The sequence below is a fragment of the Lynx canadensis genome, chromosome B3, assembly GCF_007474595.2.
Source record: "Lynx canadensis isolate LIC74 chromosome B3, mLynCan4.pri.v2, whole genome shotgun sequence".
Classification (NCBI taxonomy): Eukaryota; Metazoa; Chordata; class Mammalia; order Carnivora; family Felidae; genus Lynx; species Lynx canadensis.
Window position 1 is genome coordinate 145,477,231 of NC_044308.2, and position 16,469 is coordinate 145,493,699.

At 62.1% G+C, this 16,469-nt stretch overlaps 2 protein-coding genes across 6 annotated transcripts in view; both read right to left on the bottom strand.

Annotated features, from left to right (window-relative positions):
- The window catches only part of CDCA4 (cell division cycle associated 4), a 29,846-nt gene extending 16,404 nt beyond the window's left edge, over positions 1-13,442 (bottom strand). For all 5 annotated transcript variants that reach the window (XM_030320135.1, XM_030320134.1, XM_030320133.1 and 2 more), the window contains exon 1: positions 13,353-13,442. The gene's annotated coding sequence lies outside the window, so the exon portion shown is untranslated. The remainder of the gene's footprint in view (positions 1-13,352) is intronic.
- Positions 6,772-13,441, bottom strand: GPR132 (G protein-coupled receptor 132). The gene is made up of 2 exons (XM_030320127.1): positions 13,353-13,441; positions 6,772-8,199 (listed from the first exon to the last, which is right to left on the bottom strand). The coding sequence occupies exons 1-2, from the start codon at positions 13,357-13,359 to the stop codon at positions 7,076-7,078; spliced, it is 1,131 nt and encodes a 376-aa protein (XP_030175987.1). The 5' UTR covers positions 13,360-13,441; the 3' UTR covers positions 6,772-7,075.
- Positions 13,443-16,469: the final 3,027 nt, after the last annotated feature.

Sequence of the window (16,469 nt, forward strand, 5' to 3'; positions counted from 1 at the left end):
ACGTGTCCGAAGGACGCAGGATCCCACTGAAAGTTGCGGACGGTAGGCCCTCGAGTAGGACAGCAGCCCAGAATCCGTGCTGACATCAGTCCAGATGTAAGAAGGCACACCCCCAAGAGGGAAGGGAACCCCAGCCTCGTCAAAGAAATCACAAGCGCTGTCCCTATGAACTGCTTCGTAACTACTTACTAATTAGTTGCTTGCTAATGAGTGCAACTACTTACTAATTAATTACTTACTAATGAGTGCAAGGTGCTCAGCAGTTATCTTCACAGGGAGGGGTCTTGGCAGGTGATGTCTCACCCAAGTGGCGAGACCTCACGCGAGCGGTGCTGGCTGGCTGGGCACTCAGGGCCTCCGGCAGGCGGGACGTGAGGAGAAGGACACAGCCTCGCCTCCCAGGGGGCCCCACAGAAATACAGAAAGCACAGGACACAGACACAGCTAAGGAAGGGGGCATTCTGCAGAGACACGTGCAGCATGTCAAGATGGGGGGGACGTTAGATCAGTGGTGATTTCCTGATTTTTCAGACTGCACTACGCTTAGGCAGGAGAGACTCCTTATTCTCAGACGGTGCAGAAATAAATAGTCGTGTGGAAGGAGAGAGTGAATCATAAGGAAAATGCCATAAAATGTTGACAGTTGGGGAATCTGGGTAAAGAGAGAGAATGTCCAGAATTGCTTAGTACTAAGTGTACCACTTTCCTGCGGATTGGAAGTTATTTCAAAATGGAGAATTGGATACAAGCAAAAACAATCCCACGTAGTTTCCACGGGTGCCTATGTAGGCAAGTCAATGTTTAGGAATAGTCTGGAGGAGTCTGCAGAGGTGCACAGCCCGTGATGATCTCAAGGGAGGAGAACAGGATTGGAGGTGGGGGAGGGGGCGGACGAGCGTCAGCAGGGCCCGTGACACCCCGGCTGTCTGCACGGAGGTATCACAGGCAATTTGTAAGAGCAAACGTGGGTGTGAGAGTACAGGAAAGAAAATAGCATCCCTGTGAAATCGCAGAGAAGCCGAGGCGGGTGCCAGTGTGAGAGAGCAGAAGGAGAGGAGGTTTGGGTGGGGCGGCTGCCATGCCCTCTGAGGGGGGCAGGCCCCGGGCACAGAGCAGGGGGGTATTGCAGGACGGCGTCACCGGCCCTGACGCGGCCAAGGAGTGGGATGGCAGGTGCAGGACACGGAGGCCCTTCCCTTGGTACGGGCTTTCTGGTTCCATGTCTTTGCCCACAGTCATAGAGTGGCTGCAGCAGCTCCAGACCTTGCACCTGGCCTTGAAGCGGGTCCAGGGAAAGAGCCTTTCCTCCAGGAGGCAAACTGAGTTCCAGGCCCACCTCTCACTGGTCGAAATTGGATATGCGCCGTTCTGATGGCATCGGGCTGAGACTCAAAGGCTCTCTAGGTGTGGACATGAGCCAGGGTCTCCCAGATGCAAACGCTCTGACTCAGGAGCCATGGGGCTGGGTCCCTTCTGTATTTAAAAAATTTTTTTTTCTTAATCTTTATTTATTTTTGAGAGAGAGACAGAGTGCAAGTGGGGTGGAACAGAGAGGGAGGGGGACACAGAGTCCGAAGCAGGGTCCAGACTCTGAGCTGTCAGCACAGAGCACGACACGGGGCTCGAACTCATGAACTGCAGGATCATGACCTGAGCCGAAGTCAGATGCTCAACCGACTGAGCTACCCAGGTGCCCTTGGGTCCCTTCTGTGTTTAACAGGGCCCCTCAGTGATTTGGATGTAGGCTGACATTTAAGAAATCAGAGCCCACCCTGGGCCCAAACCCAGGGGCAAAAGGACAGGCAGGGCAGGGCTGCTCACCCCCAGGCTGGTCAGGAATGAGCATGATGCAGGGAGGGGACTGTCTCCTGAGCAGCACGGACAACGGGTGCCCTGCTGACCTCCCACCTGACGGCTCGGGGCTGAGGCTGCTGGGAGGCAGGTCCTGAGCTGCCAGGCCCCCTCTGCCGCCCGGTTGCCTCAAACCACACCGGACTGGGGCGGGGGGGGGGTGCATCTGGGTTTCTCCCTGCCACGGGAGCCGAGGATCTCAGCCTCCCCCCGCCCCCCTCTGAGCCATGGTGGCCCCAGACTGTCCCTTCAGGGGCTTTGGGGCCACAGTCTGATGCGTCTTTGTTTTTTTAAACTGCTTTATCGAGACATAATCACATACCATACAACATACCTCTCTGAGGGTACGAGTCAGTGGTTTTGTCACAGTCACAGGTATGTGCAACCAGCCCCCCAGGAAGAAGCCTGTCCCCTTCAGCTGTACCCCCCACCGCCCCTCCCAACTCTGAACCTGCTCCGTGCTCACAGATGTTCCCATTCTGCACATTTCAGAGAAGCGGAATCCTCCTCCACGTGGCCTTTCGTGTCTGCTTCTGTCTCTCCGTGCTGTTCTTGAGGTCCGTCCGTGGCCCAGCTGCCGTCGGGGTCGGTCCAAGGCCGAGCTGCCCTCCGGTTCGTCCGCGGGGTCAGTATTTCACTCTTCTGGGCTCAGCCACGTCCCACCGGGGGATAGACCGCATTTTGCTGGCCTGTTTCCACCCTCCGGCCATCGCGAGCGTGCCCCGTGGACCTCCGGGTGCGCGTCCCCGTGTGGACGGCGCCGTCAGCCTCGGGAGGCCTCAGGCGTGGTTCTGCCCGGCAGGGCAGGGCGACGCCTGAGTAGCCCTTTGGGGGGCCGCCAGGCTGTTTCCGGGAGCAGCCGCCCCCTCTCCGTCCTGCCGGCCGTGTGCCAGGGCTGTGACTTCTGCGCGTGTGCACCAACACTCGTCACCGTGTGCCTCCGGGGTCCCGGTGGAGTTTGCGGAGGGGGCGCAGGGCGGGCGGCGGTGCCTCCCGGGGGGACTTGCCGCCGCCGAGTCTCTGCCCCGCTGGCCTCCACCCCCTCCCGGATCCGCGAGGGCGCCCCTCCCGGACCCCAGTCCTGAGCCCCACCCCTGCCCCTGGCTTGGGGACTGATGGCACTGTCAGTGATGGCGTGGCTGTCGTTCGTCGTCAGGGCTCAAGGCCACTGGTCGTTTCTCTCCTTAGACCCAGCTCTGCGCGCAGGAGGCTTTCGGGGTCACCAACCCCCCTCCGCCCAGGCGGCTGGGCTCCGCGGCCCCGTCCGTGGCCTCCTGCGCCTTCCTCCCTTAGAACAAGAGCGGGGCCAACGGGGCCGTGCTGCCCCCTGGTGCCCGCACGCGGCACCTGCAGGGGCCGCCGCGAACTTGGCACCTCCCAGGACCCCAAGACCAGTGTCTAACCTTAGAGCACACACCCTGTGTCAGGCCAGCTTAAGCCAGGGACATACATGATCTCAGTTAATGTCCCCAGCGGCCCTGCAGGCATTTCCTCAGTGAAGACACAGGGTGGAGTGACCTGGCCAAAGCGAGCTGTCCTCAGGAGCCCATGTCCCACGGCCAGCCCCGCCTACTCCCTGTGCACCACTCAGGAGAGCCTGCACGCACCCCTCCCAGGGGCAAGAGGCTTTGGGGTCGGGGACATGCCACCCTTTCTAGACCGACTGAGGACCGAGGGGCCCGGAACTCCCGGCTGCGCCCTTCCGGCCTCTCCTGCGGGGTCCACCCGGGGTGTGCACCTGTGGACCACAGCCACCAGCAGTGCCCGGAGGGTGGGGTGGGCTGAGGAGGGGCCCCACCTGCACCTGACGTGCTGGTGTATTTGTCAGGGCAGGAACAGAGGGTGCCCGGTAGGTTGGTCCTATGTGAGGGTTCTGTGTGGGCTCCCCAGCTGGCACGGAGCTTGCCCACACACGTGGCCATCTGGCCCCCGTTGTCCCTCGAGGAACAAGAGGGGACTAAGGCACAGGCCGTGTCCAGGGAGCTGGGAAGGCCGTAGTGAGCAAACAGCGGGTGGCCCCATCTGGGGACACGCTTGAGGGAAAGAGCCTACGAGCGAGGGTGGTGGGCTCCAGGTGAGGGGGGGCGCCACCCTGCAGGGGTCTCAGGGCTCCCACCTGGGGCGCTGGCCTCGGGACTGTGAGGGTGGACCTCACTGCCGGCGTCCCTCCTCCCTCCGGCGCCCAAGGGAGCATTTCGTGGAGGGAACAGATGGAAGAGGGGAGAGGGGGACCCAGAGTGAATGGGTGAGGCAGTGGGAGGTGGGAGGGAGAGGGAGAGGGGGTTAGGGACTGGGGGGGGCGAGTGGGGGAGTAAGTGGGGGGATGAGAAGGTGGAGGGTGGAGGGGAGTGGGGGGTAGGGTGAGTCGGGAAGATGAGGGGGCATGGTGGGGGGTGAGTGAAGGTCTCATGTTTGGACATCTGGTCTGCTCACCAGCACAGCCCCACTGCTCACCAGAGAAGTTTCTGGAAGCAGCACATGTCAGATGAAAACACGAGAGGACTGCGGTCAGCGAGTGAGGACGACACTATCACTAATCTTCAAGGAGGGGAGCACGGCCAAGCGGACGGGACGGACCAGGCCAGCCCGTGCCCACCACGTCCCCAGCTGTCCCTGTCCGGCTGGGATTCGGGCCTGGTGCCCTCTGCCTCTTGCCCCCAAGATCTCACACTCAAGGGCAGGGCCGGCCTTGCTCCCCGGGTGCTCCTGCGCCCACACCGGAGCTGGCACGTGGCCAGAGCCCAGCCCCTCCCACCTGGGCCCCCCCAGCAGCCCCTCCGCTAACACTGCGGGGTGTGGATTGAGTAGTGTCTTAGTGTGGACACCGAGCTGGTTGGGCCTTCAGCACAGAGCTTCTCCTTGTCCCCAGTGGTCACCGTCTCTCCCCATATTCATTTTCTAATCTCATGGGTCCCCATGCTGTCACTGCAGACACCCTCTGAGACCCCCAGGGAAGGGGACCCTGCAGGTCACACCCCCGGCCCTAGACCCCGGCCCACCCCGGCTCCAGCCGCTCTACCTCGTGCATGAGGCCCCGCCCCACCAGGCGTCAGTCCCCACCCTCCCCCCCCCCCCCCCCCCCCCCCGCCCGTCAGCGACCTATGGTGACAAGAGGAGACACCCCCCACAGAGCCCCTAGCACAGAGCTCAGACCCACGTGCAGGCGAAAGCCAACCGTCTGTTCCTTCTCTCCTGTCCGGAACGTGCTCCTGGGGTGGTACTGAGGCACCGGGACCACGCTGCCTCTCATGCTGAGGCGTGGAAAGACCCGGAAGCCTCCCCCCCGCCCCCCGCCAAAGCAGCACCGGCCGGGGGCCCTCGGGCAGCCTGGTCACCCTGGTGCCCACGGGGAGGGGGTGCAGGCTCTGAGCTCCCCGAGGACAAAGGACAGGAAGCGGAGCACGCTGGGCCGGGACAGCTGTGAGCCCAGCGCCCCTGCGCCCGTGCCCCGCGGCCACTGGAGCCCAGCACGTGGCCCTGGGACAGGGAGGAGAGGCGGAGAGTCCCAGAGGAGAAGGGCGCGGACACGGAGGCCGACGCGGGAGTCGGGCCGGGGATGGCGGGCACCGCCCACAGCTGAGAGAAGAGTCTGGAGGGGATCCCCCCCCAGAGCCCCCAGAAGGAGCCCACCCTGCAGACACCTTGATCTTGGACGGCCAGCCCCCGCGACGGCGGCCGGAGAGAACAAGTTTGGTGCTAAGCTGCTCAGTCTGCGCTGAGTGGTTATGGCCCCCGGCAGGACGGCGCGGGCTCAGCATGGACGCCTTGTGGGCCTGTCCGCGGGCTCCGGGCTCCGTCCCCAGCGCCCCGTCCAGGGACACCGGGCTCCGTCCCCAGCGCTGAGCGTTCCGGACTGTGCCCTGAAGCCACAGCCGTCACCCCAGAGCCTGGGCTCATACCCCTCCCACGGGCTTGGTGCCCCCAGACAGCCCTAGAGGAAAACACGTCCCTGAAAAGGGGAAGGTGGCATTATTTCGTTAGGAAGGCACCTGAGACTGGCGTGTATGTTCGCATTTTTATTTCCAAGTGTATCTTTTCGATGGCTCTCACTACAAAGAACCACCACGGACAGTGACCGCTGCCTTACAGAAACGAGAGCACAATGTAACACGACGGCCCGGCACAGCTCGGGGGGACCCGGGGTGCCCCGGGGTGCCCAGGCCCCCACGCTGGGCGCACAGCCCGCCGGGCTCCTGTTTGAGGCGTGAGCTGCAGGTGTGTGTGAAGTGTCCGAAGGACAGGTAGTGGGTCAGCGTGCGGTAGGTGTCGTTGGCCTTGTTACAGATAGGGAAACTGAGGCAGCAACGTGACCTGGCCTAGACGAGCCCGGACGTGACCCGACGCTGTGCGTCTTCAGGGAGCCCACTTTCGGGCCCCATGGCAGACCAGGTTCCATGCTCCACCCACACTCCATCCGCACCTGGTGGAGGGGCTGGAGGCCTGGGGCCGTCACCTGCTCACTCCTGAGCCCCCCCGTTGCAAGCCCTCGGCGGCCTCTCCCTTGGCATTGAGGCCGGGAAGCCTTGACGTGAAGGAATGAATCCCAGCCGTTCTCCGGGCCTCTTTAGCTGAGCGTCTGACCCTTTAGCTGAGTGTCCACCGGCACCCTCGACCTGGGCCACCCTACAGGAGGCCCGTCGGCTGCCCTGCTGAAGTCGGAGCAGTTGGTGCCCCAGCCCACGGCTCCCCCGAGGAGTCCCCGGCAGCCCGCGACCTCACACCTGCGTGGCACAGAGCCGGCCCAGCCGAGGGCCCTCCGGCCTGGGCTCCTGCCCCCTCGTCGGCCTTGGCTGTCCCACAGCGAGCTGGCCCCTGCCGTACTATCCGGTCATCCAAGCACTGCTTGCAGAAAAGCACGGGAAATAAAGTCATCACTGCGCGTGACCGGCACCGTGCAGGGCCGCACCGGGCAGGCGCGCGGCCCCTGACCACAGCCCTGCTGTTTGGTAGTGGCCGGGTGAGCCGGCCGGGATGCGTGTGGACGAAGAGGCCGGCCTGCCAGCCACGCACCGCCTGGGTGAGCCGCCTCCTGTGTCGGCCCGGGCGGGGGGAGCCTGGGGGGGAGGGCCGGGACCCCGATGGGCCGACGGAGAGCGTGGCTCCAGGAACGAGAGATCCTGGCAGGTTTCCCAGAGGGGGGCTTCTCGGCCAGCGCCGCGGGCACTCATTGGCAAGCTCGGCGGACGGGGAGGCCGCACCACCGCTCCTGGGCTCCCACGCGGGCTCAACAGGACTCTTCGCCCGGCCTCTCCAAGGCGCACGGTGAGCCCCACGCACGCGGCTGTGGCTCCGGGGGCTCGACGATCCTGGGGATCGTGTGGCCGTTAGTGAGCGTCGTGGGCAGGGGCGCCTCCTCTGAGTCCTTGGAACACGTGAGCTTGACAACATCTGTCCTCGCGGAGCACTTCCTCCATTCCCTGTGGATCCTGGACACCTCTTGCCACGAGTGGCCCGTGGCCAGCACGTAGATGATGGGGTCGGCCACGCCGTTGGCCGTGGACAGGCACAGGAACACCGCGGAGGTCGTGTACAGGTTGGCTTCGAAGGCGCACATGGAGCCCGGGTCTCCCTTGTAGTAGGAAAAGGCGACGGCCTTGACGAGGAGCGCCAGGTGGTAGGGCGCGAAGCAGACCAGGAAGATGAGCACCACCGCGATGGCCAGGCGCTTCGCCTTGGCCTTCTGGGCGGCGCTCAGGCCCGTGCTCAGCTTGATGCTCCTGAAGATCCGCTGGTTGGTGAACGCGATGACGGAGAGAGGGACGGCGAACCCCACGGCGAAGCGGGAGTAGCAGTAGCTGGCGACCCTGGTGTTGGTGGGCAGCGTCTCGAAGCAGGTGTCCCCGTCTTCCATCTCAAACACCGGGTAGTGGATGAGGCCGACGACGAGGAAGACGGACGCCGAGATGAGGAAGGCGGTCCTCTGGTGGCGGCGGCCTCGGGTCTCCAGGGCATACACCACCGCCGCGAAGCGGTCGCAGGAGACGCAGCACAGGAAGAGGATGCTGACGTACAGGTTGCAGAAGAAGATGTAGGCCGTCACCTTGCAGGCCCACGGGCCCAGGGTCCAGCGGTGCTGGTTCCGGATGTAGACGACCCAGAGGGGCAGGGTGCCGATGTAGAGCAGCTCGCACAGCGCCAGGCAGAACAGATAGACCGCCAGCACGTTGCCCTGCCGCGCCTGCAGCAGCGTCAGCCACGCCGTCAGGCAGTTGGCCGGGAAGCCCAGCAGGCACACGACGCTGTACGCCACCACCAGGACCACTCTGCTGTCCTCGAAGGACACGTTACAGGGGCCCGCGCCGGGAAACGGGGTCGCCGAGACAGGGCCGCTTACTAGGGTGTCGTTCCCTGTGGGACAGAGACAAGCGTGAGGACGGGAGCGCCTGGGAACCAAGAGAACGTACGACTCGTGCTCGCTCCAGACCAGAGGCACCAGGCGTTTCAGGGTTCTCCAAATGCCTGTCAGATCTTTGGGCTCCAGCCTGGCGGCGTCACAGCCCGTGGGCTGTGCGACGCCGAGTCCTCGTAACTCACGGAGGTCATTTCTCAAAGGGTTGCTTGTGTGCCGGAAAACGGAGTGTATTCTTTTTTTTTTTTTTTTTTTTTTAGCGTTTATTTTTGACAGAGAGAGACAGAATGTGAGCAGGGCAGGGGCAGAGAGAGAGGGAGACACAGAATCCGAAGCAGCTCCAGGCTCCGAGCCGTCAGCGCAGCCCGACGCGGGACTTGAACTCACGAACCGCTAGATCGTGACCCGAGCAAAGTCGGGCGCTTAACCAACTGAGCCGCCTAGGCACCCCCAGAGTGTATTCTTTAATTGTTGAGTGGGCGTTCTTCTGTGCACATTTTCAATAGAGTCGGGGTGCCCCCCCCCCCACCGCCCTTCTCTAGCAGCTTTCATGCTTCGACCCCCACCCCTGACCCCGGCTCGTGCGCAGCACTATCTTGCCTGCTTCAACCGTCAGTTATGGAGAAAAGTGACTAACCCCCCCTGTCGTGATGGGGGATTTGTGTACCTCTTGTAGTTCTCTCAAGGTCTGCTTTATGTGTTTTAAGCCGTTGTTAATTGGTGCGTGTGAGTTAAAAACGGTTCTGGTTTCCTGATGAATCGACCTCTGTGCTATTACGTCATGGTCTCTTTATCTCTGGGGTAGGTGGAATAACGCCCCGCCCCCCAACGACGTGCACGTCCTGATCCCAGAACCTGTGAGTCTAGCAGCTTGACTGGCTCACGTGCAACTCTGGTTCCGTGGCAAAAGGAGTTGCAAATGGAATTGGGTTTGTGAACTGCCTGGCACTAGGAAAAGAGGGAGGCTGCCGTAGATCGCCGGGGCAGGCTCGGTGCTGTCACAGGGTCCCGGAATGTGGGGACGTGGGGGCCACTGGCCCTTCTGAAGAGGGAGGAAGGGGCTGCCAGCCCAGGGATGCGGGCAGCTTCTGGGAGCCGGACACGCAGGGAAACGGCTTCTCCCTGAGTCTCCAGGAGGAACGCGGCTGTGACACCCCGATTTTAGCCCATTTCTCACCTCTCATCCCCCGAACAATGAAGATGGGCATTTATAAGCCTCTATGTTTGTAGTCATTTGTAACACAACCACAGGAAGGCAGTGTAATTTCTAATAATGCTTTTAATACTAAGTCTTTGTTTAGTACTTAATATAAAAAGAGCAGCTCTCTCTCGATGAGTAGTCATTGGTATTTTTTTCCCCACCTTCTACTTCCAGACTGTCTGCATCCTTATCGTTTGGATGTGACGCTTCCGACTGGAGTTAGAAATCTGACGCTCGCTGCCTCTCAGTTACCGATTGCATTCCGTTTATCCTCTTGACATCACTGATATGGTTTTGTTCCTTTTCTCCACCTTACTTTGTGCTCCTTTGTCTGATTTTTCTGTTTGCTTTTATTCCCCTTTTGTCTTTTGTTATGGGTTGAAGTGTGCCCCCCCCCAAAAAAGACGTGGGGGACCCCTGACGCCAGCACCTTAGAACATGACTGTATTTGGGGCCGGTCTTTGCAGAGGCGGCCGGGTTCAGATGAGGCCATTTGGGTGGGCCCTAATCCCTTCGGACCGTGTTCTTATTACGTGGGCACATTCGCACACAGGGACGCGGGTGGGGAAGACGGTGTGGGGACACAGGGAGACGGCAGCCCTCCACCAGCCAAGGAGAGCGGCTAGGACAGACTCTCCCTTCCCGCCAAGCGAGCAAACACATCTTCTGGATTTGTTTACTTCTTAAATTCTGTTTCCCGCCTCTACTCATTTGGAAGTTATTATCAAGTCTATTTTTAGGTTTTCAGAGATTACCCTGGAAACGAAATGTGTGCCTCCGTGTGTCCGGAGCTGGTCAGAGCCTACACCCTCCTGAGCGTGTGGCCCGGGAGCCCCGAGCGCTACCTCTCTGGGGCCCGACTGGCCGACGCACCGCTCCCCCCAGGGTTCCAGTCGTGTGGGGGCTCGCGCGTTTCTAGCTTCGCACGTTGGGCTTGTCGTCCGCCCTGTGCGACAAGCCACGCGGCGGCCGGGCTCCTGCCGGCTCACCTGCCTCCTCTGGGCCACCCTCCTGAGACCCCTCGTCCTGCCTCAGGACGTCCTCTGCCAAGGACAGGACCTTGCCGGTAGGAGCCCCCGCGGGCCCGCCTGAGACCCCCTCTTCACCCAGGGGTCCCCCCGCGGCTTTGGCACGTGGACGCCCTGTGCTCCGTCCTCTGGCCTCCGAAGCGGGGAGCAGTCACCCGTCGGTCTGGCTGTCCCGCCTTCGGACCTGTGGAATCCGAGAATGTGTCGATCCCACCGGTGTGCAGGGACCCCGGGTTTCGCCCTCGGGGCTCTGCTCGGTTGTGTCGGACACACGACTCTCATCCCGCTGTGGGGCCTCCTCCACCTCGGCCCCCTTGTCCCGTGCCATCCAAGGAGCCTGCTGGTGTCCAGCTACAGGGTAGGAGTCCCTTCATCGGTGTCTAACTCGTCCAAGTGATACAGCCTTCATTCCTGGAGACTCCATCTGGCTCCTTTCCAAGTCTGTCCGGATGGCCTCTGGCTCAGTCCGTGCCCTGCGTGCCCCCGACGTGCTCCAGGTGCCCCTGTCGCACCCATGAGGCCGTCCCAGCAGCTGGCACCGAGGGCTGAGGGCTCTATCCCCGAGGCACTAGCCCTCTGGCCCCTGCCCACGCGCCACAGCCCGGCTCCCTTGAAGGTGGGCGGTGGTTCTGAGCCCACGTTTGCTGGGCATTACCTGCGGGCATCGCCTGAGTGGAAGGGGCATCGCCTCCCGTCACCAGTCGCCTGGGACCCCCATCCGAGCTCTGGCGGCCAACGGGCAGGGATCCTCGGATTCACTCCAGCCCTCACTGCCCAGGGCTGTCCTTTGGAGTCCCGTATGCAGGTGACCCCTTTCAAGCCCACACCCACTCCCGCACCAGAGCCACGGCTCACCTGCTGTCCCTGCCCATTAGGAAACGGACAGCAGTGAGTCAGGGCGTAAACGTAGAACGGTCTCTGTGCCGTCTTAGGCCTGTGAATGTCCCTGTGCTGATTCTCACTAAAATTCAGTAACAGGGGACAGTCACCATCATGTGGCATCACACGAAGTCCGAGGGCCAGAGACGCTCAGGGCTCTGGAGTTCTGGGGACCCCAATGCCCCGGGACGGAAGGGACCGCGTCGGTGCACAGCCTCAGACACCCACCCGGCCCGGTGCCGCTGACCACCTTCCCCACCCCTGCTCAGGGTTTTCCTTCCCCTCGAGAGTTCAGACAAGCTTTCACAGGGCTCGGCCGATGTGTGACCCAGCTCTGAGGTGTTTCATAGCAGGAACGCGTTGAGGCTGGCCGGCGGGCCACCGCATGGGAAGTGGGAGCCCCAGGGAGTGCCCCTAGTGTCCCTTCACCTACAACTGGGAAGACGCCCAGACACGGGGGCCCCTGCAGCACCTGCTTGTGACAGAGGCCCCTGGAGGAAGGCGTGACCTGACGGCCACCTTTGAGCCACCACCCCGTCCAACAGCAAGAAGCCAGTGAGAACAGCCCTGAGCCCCGGCTCAAGCTGCCAGAGCCCGAGGTGGGTCCTCACTGCCCTCCCTCACCGGTGCTCCTGAGGGGCAGGCGATGTGGCGGGAGGACGAGTCACAAGGACGAAGCGTGCCGTCAGGCGTGAGCCCCCAGCTGTAAGCGGCAGGGACACTGCAGACGCACTCACTCTCTGGGGACCCGCCGTGGGGAAGGAATCTGCCGCGTCCCGGGCACCTCCCTCTCCTGCCCAGCCTGCTCTCCTGGGCCCCCTCTGACCGCCCGACCTGCGCCCGGGGCCACCCTGGACCCCGTCCTCCCTCCCCCGCCTCCTCTGGGACCTGTCACAGAAACGAACGTCTGTGTCCTTCCTGGTGACACACGCTTACCAGAGCCTTTGCCCCTGGCCCCTGCCTTTCAGTTCCTCAGGAGACGCTGGGGACGCTTGCAACACTGCCACACTGTCCCCGTTAAATAGGAAGTTAAACCCGAAGTCCCCTCGGCTCCCGCAGCGCCCGCGCCCCGTTCTGCTCAGTCCCTGGGAGTCGACCCCCCCAGGCCCCCGCAGGAGTGGGGTCACACAGGATTTGTGTTTCTACGTCTGGCTTCCCTCACTCGGCTTCAGGTCCTCAAGGCCCGTCCCTGCCACCACCAGTGTCCGAACGTCCTTCGGCGCTAAGGCTGGGCCGCGTGCGTTCACGCAGTCCTCCGTCGATGGAGGCCCGGGTCGTTTCCACTCCCCCCCCCTTTCGGACGCATGCTGCCGAGAACCCGGGCGTGCAAACGTCACTTCGACACCCGGCTTTCACTTCTTTCGGGTGAATACCCGTAGTGGGATTGCTCATCACACGGCAGTTCTGTTTTCGACTTTGTGAGGAACCGCTGGGCTGTTTCCCGTAGCGGCCGCGCCAGCTTAACGTTCCCACCGACGGTGCACGGGGACCCGGTCTCTCCGCGTCCTCGCCAACACTTTGGTGTTTTGTTTTGTGAGGGTCGCCGTCCTAATGGTCCTAATGGGTGTGAGGTGGCTTCCCCGCCCCCTCCCCGGGACAGGCACAGCCATCCCCATTTACCGGCGAGGGTCCGAGGCACGGGGGCCTGGGCGCTGTCGGGCCCACTTGTCAATTGCCCCCCCTCCCCCGCAGGCGCACACGAGGGCCCCGACCCCCTGGGAAAAGGGCGGGAGACAGGTGACAGGTGACAGCTCTGGGGCTCGGCACTTGGCCAGAGATGGGCATGATAGGAGACCCCGGTCCCTCGCGGTCCTGTTCCCGGTGTTTCCTAGCACCTCGAGAGCAAAGAAACAGACGCTTCCCTGTGTCTTGATGGAGACCCTACGCCTTTATTGTTTCGGAGACGGTCTTTTTTTAGACAAAGCTATTTTTCACGCTAAGTTCTGAAGTAATTACCCCCATGTTGAGGTGACGTGCATTCTAGAAAAATTCTTGCAGTCCCTCCTAAGTGGTTAAAGTCGACGGAGACGCGAAGGGGGCTCACCTGGCATACTTGAGTTGCTCCGATCTCAGAGAGGCTCTAACACGCACTCCGGTTTCTAGTACATGTCATGTGTCTTCTCGATCCTACTGAGCAGTTTGCTCCAAGAGTTCAAAGTGACCTGGACAAAGAGTAGGACAGAATGGCTTTAGGAAAATCAGATTAGATCAGAAATTAAGTCATTCAGCAGATGACTCAACCCTTAGTGAGCATTTGTTATGTGTCAAGTCTTCTATTTTGATATATAGATGTAACTATATATGATATATATGATATATATATGATATATAGGATATATATAGATATATGATATATATGATACATATATGATATATAGATATATCTATATATGATATATAGATATGTTTGGATATATATAGATATAACAGCAGATCCTCAATATACAAAGAACATCTACAAATCAATACATATGGGAAGTTTTGGGGCACCTGGGTGGCTCAGTCGGTTGAGCGTCCGACTTCGGCTGAGGTCATGATCTCACAGCTCGTGAGTTCGAGCCCCGCATCAGGCTCTGTGCTGACAGCTCGGAGCCTGGAGCCTGCTTCGGATTCTGTGCCTCCCTCTCTCTCTGCCCCAACTCACTCGCCTTCTGTCTCTGTCTCTCTCAAAAGTAAACAAACATCAAAAAAAAAATTAAAAATGAATGAATATAAGAAGTTTCGGAGCCCATGAGCAGATACTTTGCAAAAGACGTAATAAACAGCTCCTAAAAACCCAAAAAGTGTTCGACTCTACTTATAATCAAAGAAATGCGAACATCAGCGTCAGAAGGGCAGTCTTTTCTTGCCTATCAGGCTGACAAAAACAAAGGACTCTAATTCTCAGTGTTGGCGAAAGTGTGAGGAAGCGGGTGTCTTTACTGCGTTGATGGGAGCGTAAACCGGCATGAATGTTTTGGGCCCGATTGTGAGGCATGCTTCCAAAAGTCTGGGACGCACTTAACTTTTGATCATGTAAAATCCTTTCTAGGAATTTCCCCTGGCGAAACAATGACCCAAAATGCGAAGTGCGTGTGACTTGCAGGCATGTCACGGCACCTCCCCCCCACGGAAAGGACCAGGACCCCCAGGAGAGCGCCCACCGTGCCTGTAGGGGCCTGAGCTACAGCAGGGCCCTGGCAGGCGGGGGACAGCGTCCACGGCACCCTATCTCGATACTTCCTTCCCTAACCAGAGGCGCCCTTATCCGCCAGAGAGGGTCTGGGAGAAGACGAGCGCTCTAAACCCACGCTCCCACAGTGTGCAGGGCACACCCGGAGCCCCAAGGGGCCGTGGGCTCCTGCTGTGCTCCGTGAGGCAGGCCCATGGGCCTCTCTGTCCTGCAGGGGCAGAGGCTGGGCCCAGAGGGGCTGCTGTGCTGGCCCCAGTCCCGCCCGAAGCTGCCTGGGCAGGGGAGGTGCACCCTAAGAGCGCAGCAGATTACCCGCCCAGCCCCCCTTGGCGTGTTTCCAGCAGTCAGAGGTCACAGGAAGCCAGGGTTTGCCTGAAGCTACAGAAAATAGCTCCTGGAAGTCAACAAGGTGAGTCTAGAAAGTTGTTTCCCAAGTGACGTTGACCTTCTGAGCCCACGTTCCCAGACACGCTGGCAGGCGTGGGCCCGGAGGGCCGCCGCTGGGCCTTGCCCATCCCGCCCCCGGGTCTCGGGTCAGCCCCCTGCAAGTTGGGAAGGCCCGACAAGGGGGGCGGCCCCCGGGAGTTCCCTGACAGGTCTGTGGCCTGTTCTAGAAGGCCCTGCCCCCGCAGGAGATGGTCTAAGGCGCTCCCGGCTGTGACCCAGCAGGGCCCGCGTGGCGCCACCCCCCAGCACGGAGCCCCGGCCGGCCAGGGGTGAGGGGGTGGGCCCGACTAAGGGGGGCCCCCAAAGGAGGAGCTGCGGGGACGCCAGGCCACCCGGAAGCCGTCAGGACGTCCTGCAGCCCCGGGAGCGTGGGTGCCACCAGCCTCAGCCCGGGGCCCGAGTTCCTCCGTCACGACGACGGTGAGCTGCCTGCAGCAGGGGCTCCGGGCCCGGCCGCCCTCACGCTAACTCTCGAGTATTCTGGAAGCTGTGAGGCTGAGCCCGTCCCCGGGGGCCGCACTGCCCGGTCTCCCCCGCGCACACAGGAGCGGGGAGGGGTGGGTCTCTCGCAGCCGCTTCTGCAACCGCCGGAGGAAGTGGTGCCCGAGCAAAACAGCGCGCTCCTCTGAGCTGAGGCCTGCGGGGGCCGCGTGGAGAGCAGACCGGTGCGGGGCGAGGGGGGTCCTGGGGCAGCGTGCTCACGCGGCCCGTGGGGGCCCGGTGCTCGTGTCCAGGTCCGGGCCACCTCCCTGACCGTCAGGCACCGGCAGTGCGGCCCGCCTTCTCCCCCACAGCCTGTCCTGCTCCCTGCCCCGTGGATGCGTGGCTCCGGATCTCAGCCCACGGGCGTCCCAGGGCCTCCCGTTTTCCGTCGTCCCCCGCCCTCCACCCTTACTGCCACTACTTTCTGCTGCTTTCCTGTGCTCCCCCCGTCCCTGAAGGCGAGCAAGCCCCAGAGCCGGCCAGCGCCTTGCTCCCGCCCAACCTCGGCGGGTCCCTGCATCACCCCGGTGGCCGGGACACGGGGCAGCCCAGGCCTGCGTGGGGGTTGGGGACACTGGCCGCAGCACCCAGCACGGCCGGGGTGGCAGTGGCCGTGCCCTCTCGGCGTCCCCACCCCACCCGCCGCAGAGCACCCTGGCCGTCCCGCGGGGCTGGATGTTAGGTGGGGGGGTGGCTCCCCGTGTCCCTCCACAGCAGCTCGTGGTCACGCACGGTGGCCAGTTCTTTCCGAGAGCCGCCGCGTGTGCGGGCGGCCGTGGGGACCCACAGAGGCGGGTGTCAGCTGTGGGGCAGGCGGAGTGACAGATCCCGCGGGACGGCCCGCTGCAGGTGCCAGGCCTCACCCAGTTGGCTGCTCCCAGCCCAGGGACGCAGGGAAGGGACAAGCCCGCCATGCCTGGAATGCCAGCCCGGGCCTGGTGGCCTGGGGTGGGGGGGGTCTCTGTCCTCGGTCTATTCTCTCGGGGAGCTACGACAGCCACACAGCCCCGGGCATGACCCTGCGCCTCCACATCCCCAGGGGCCCACGGGCCCCACCTC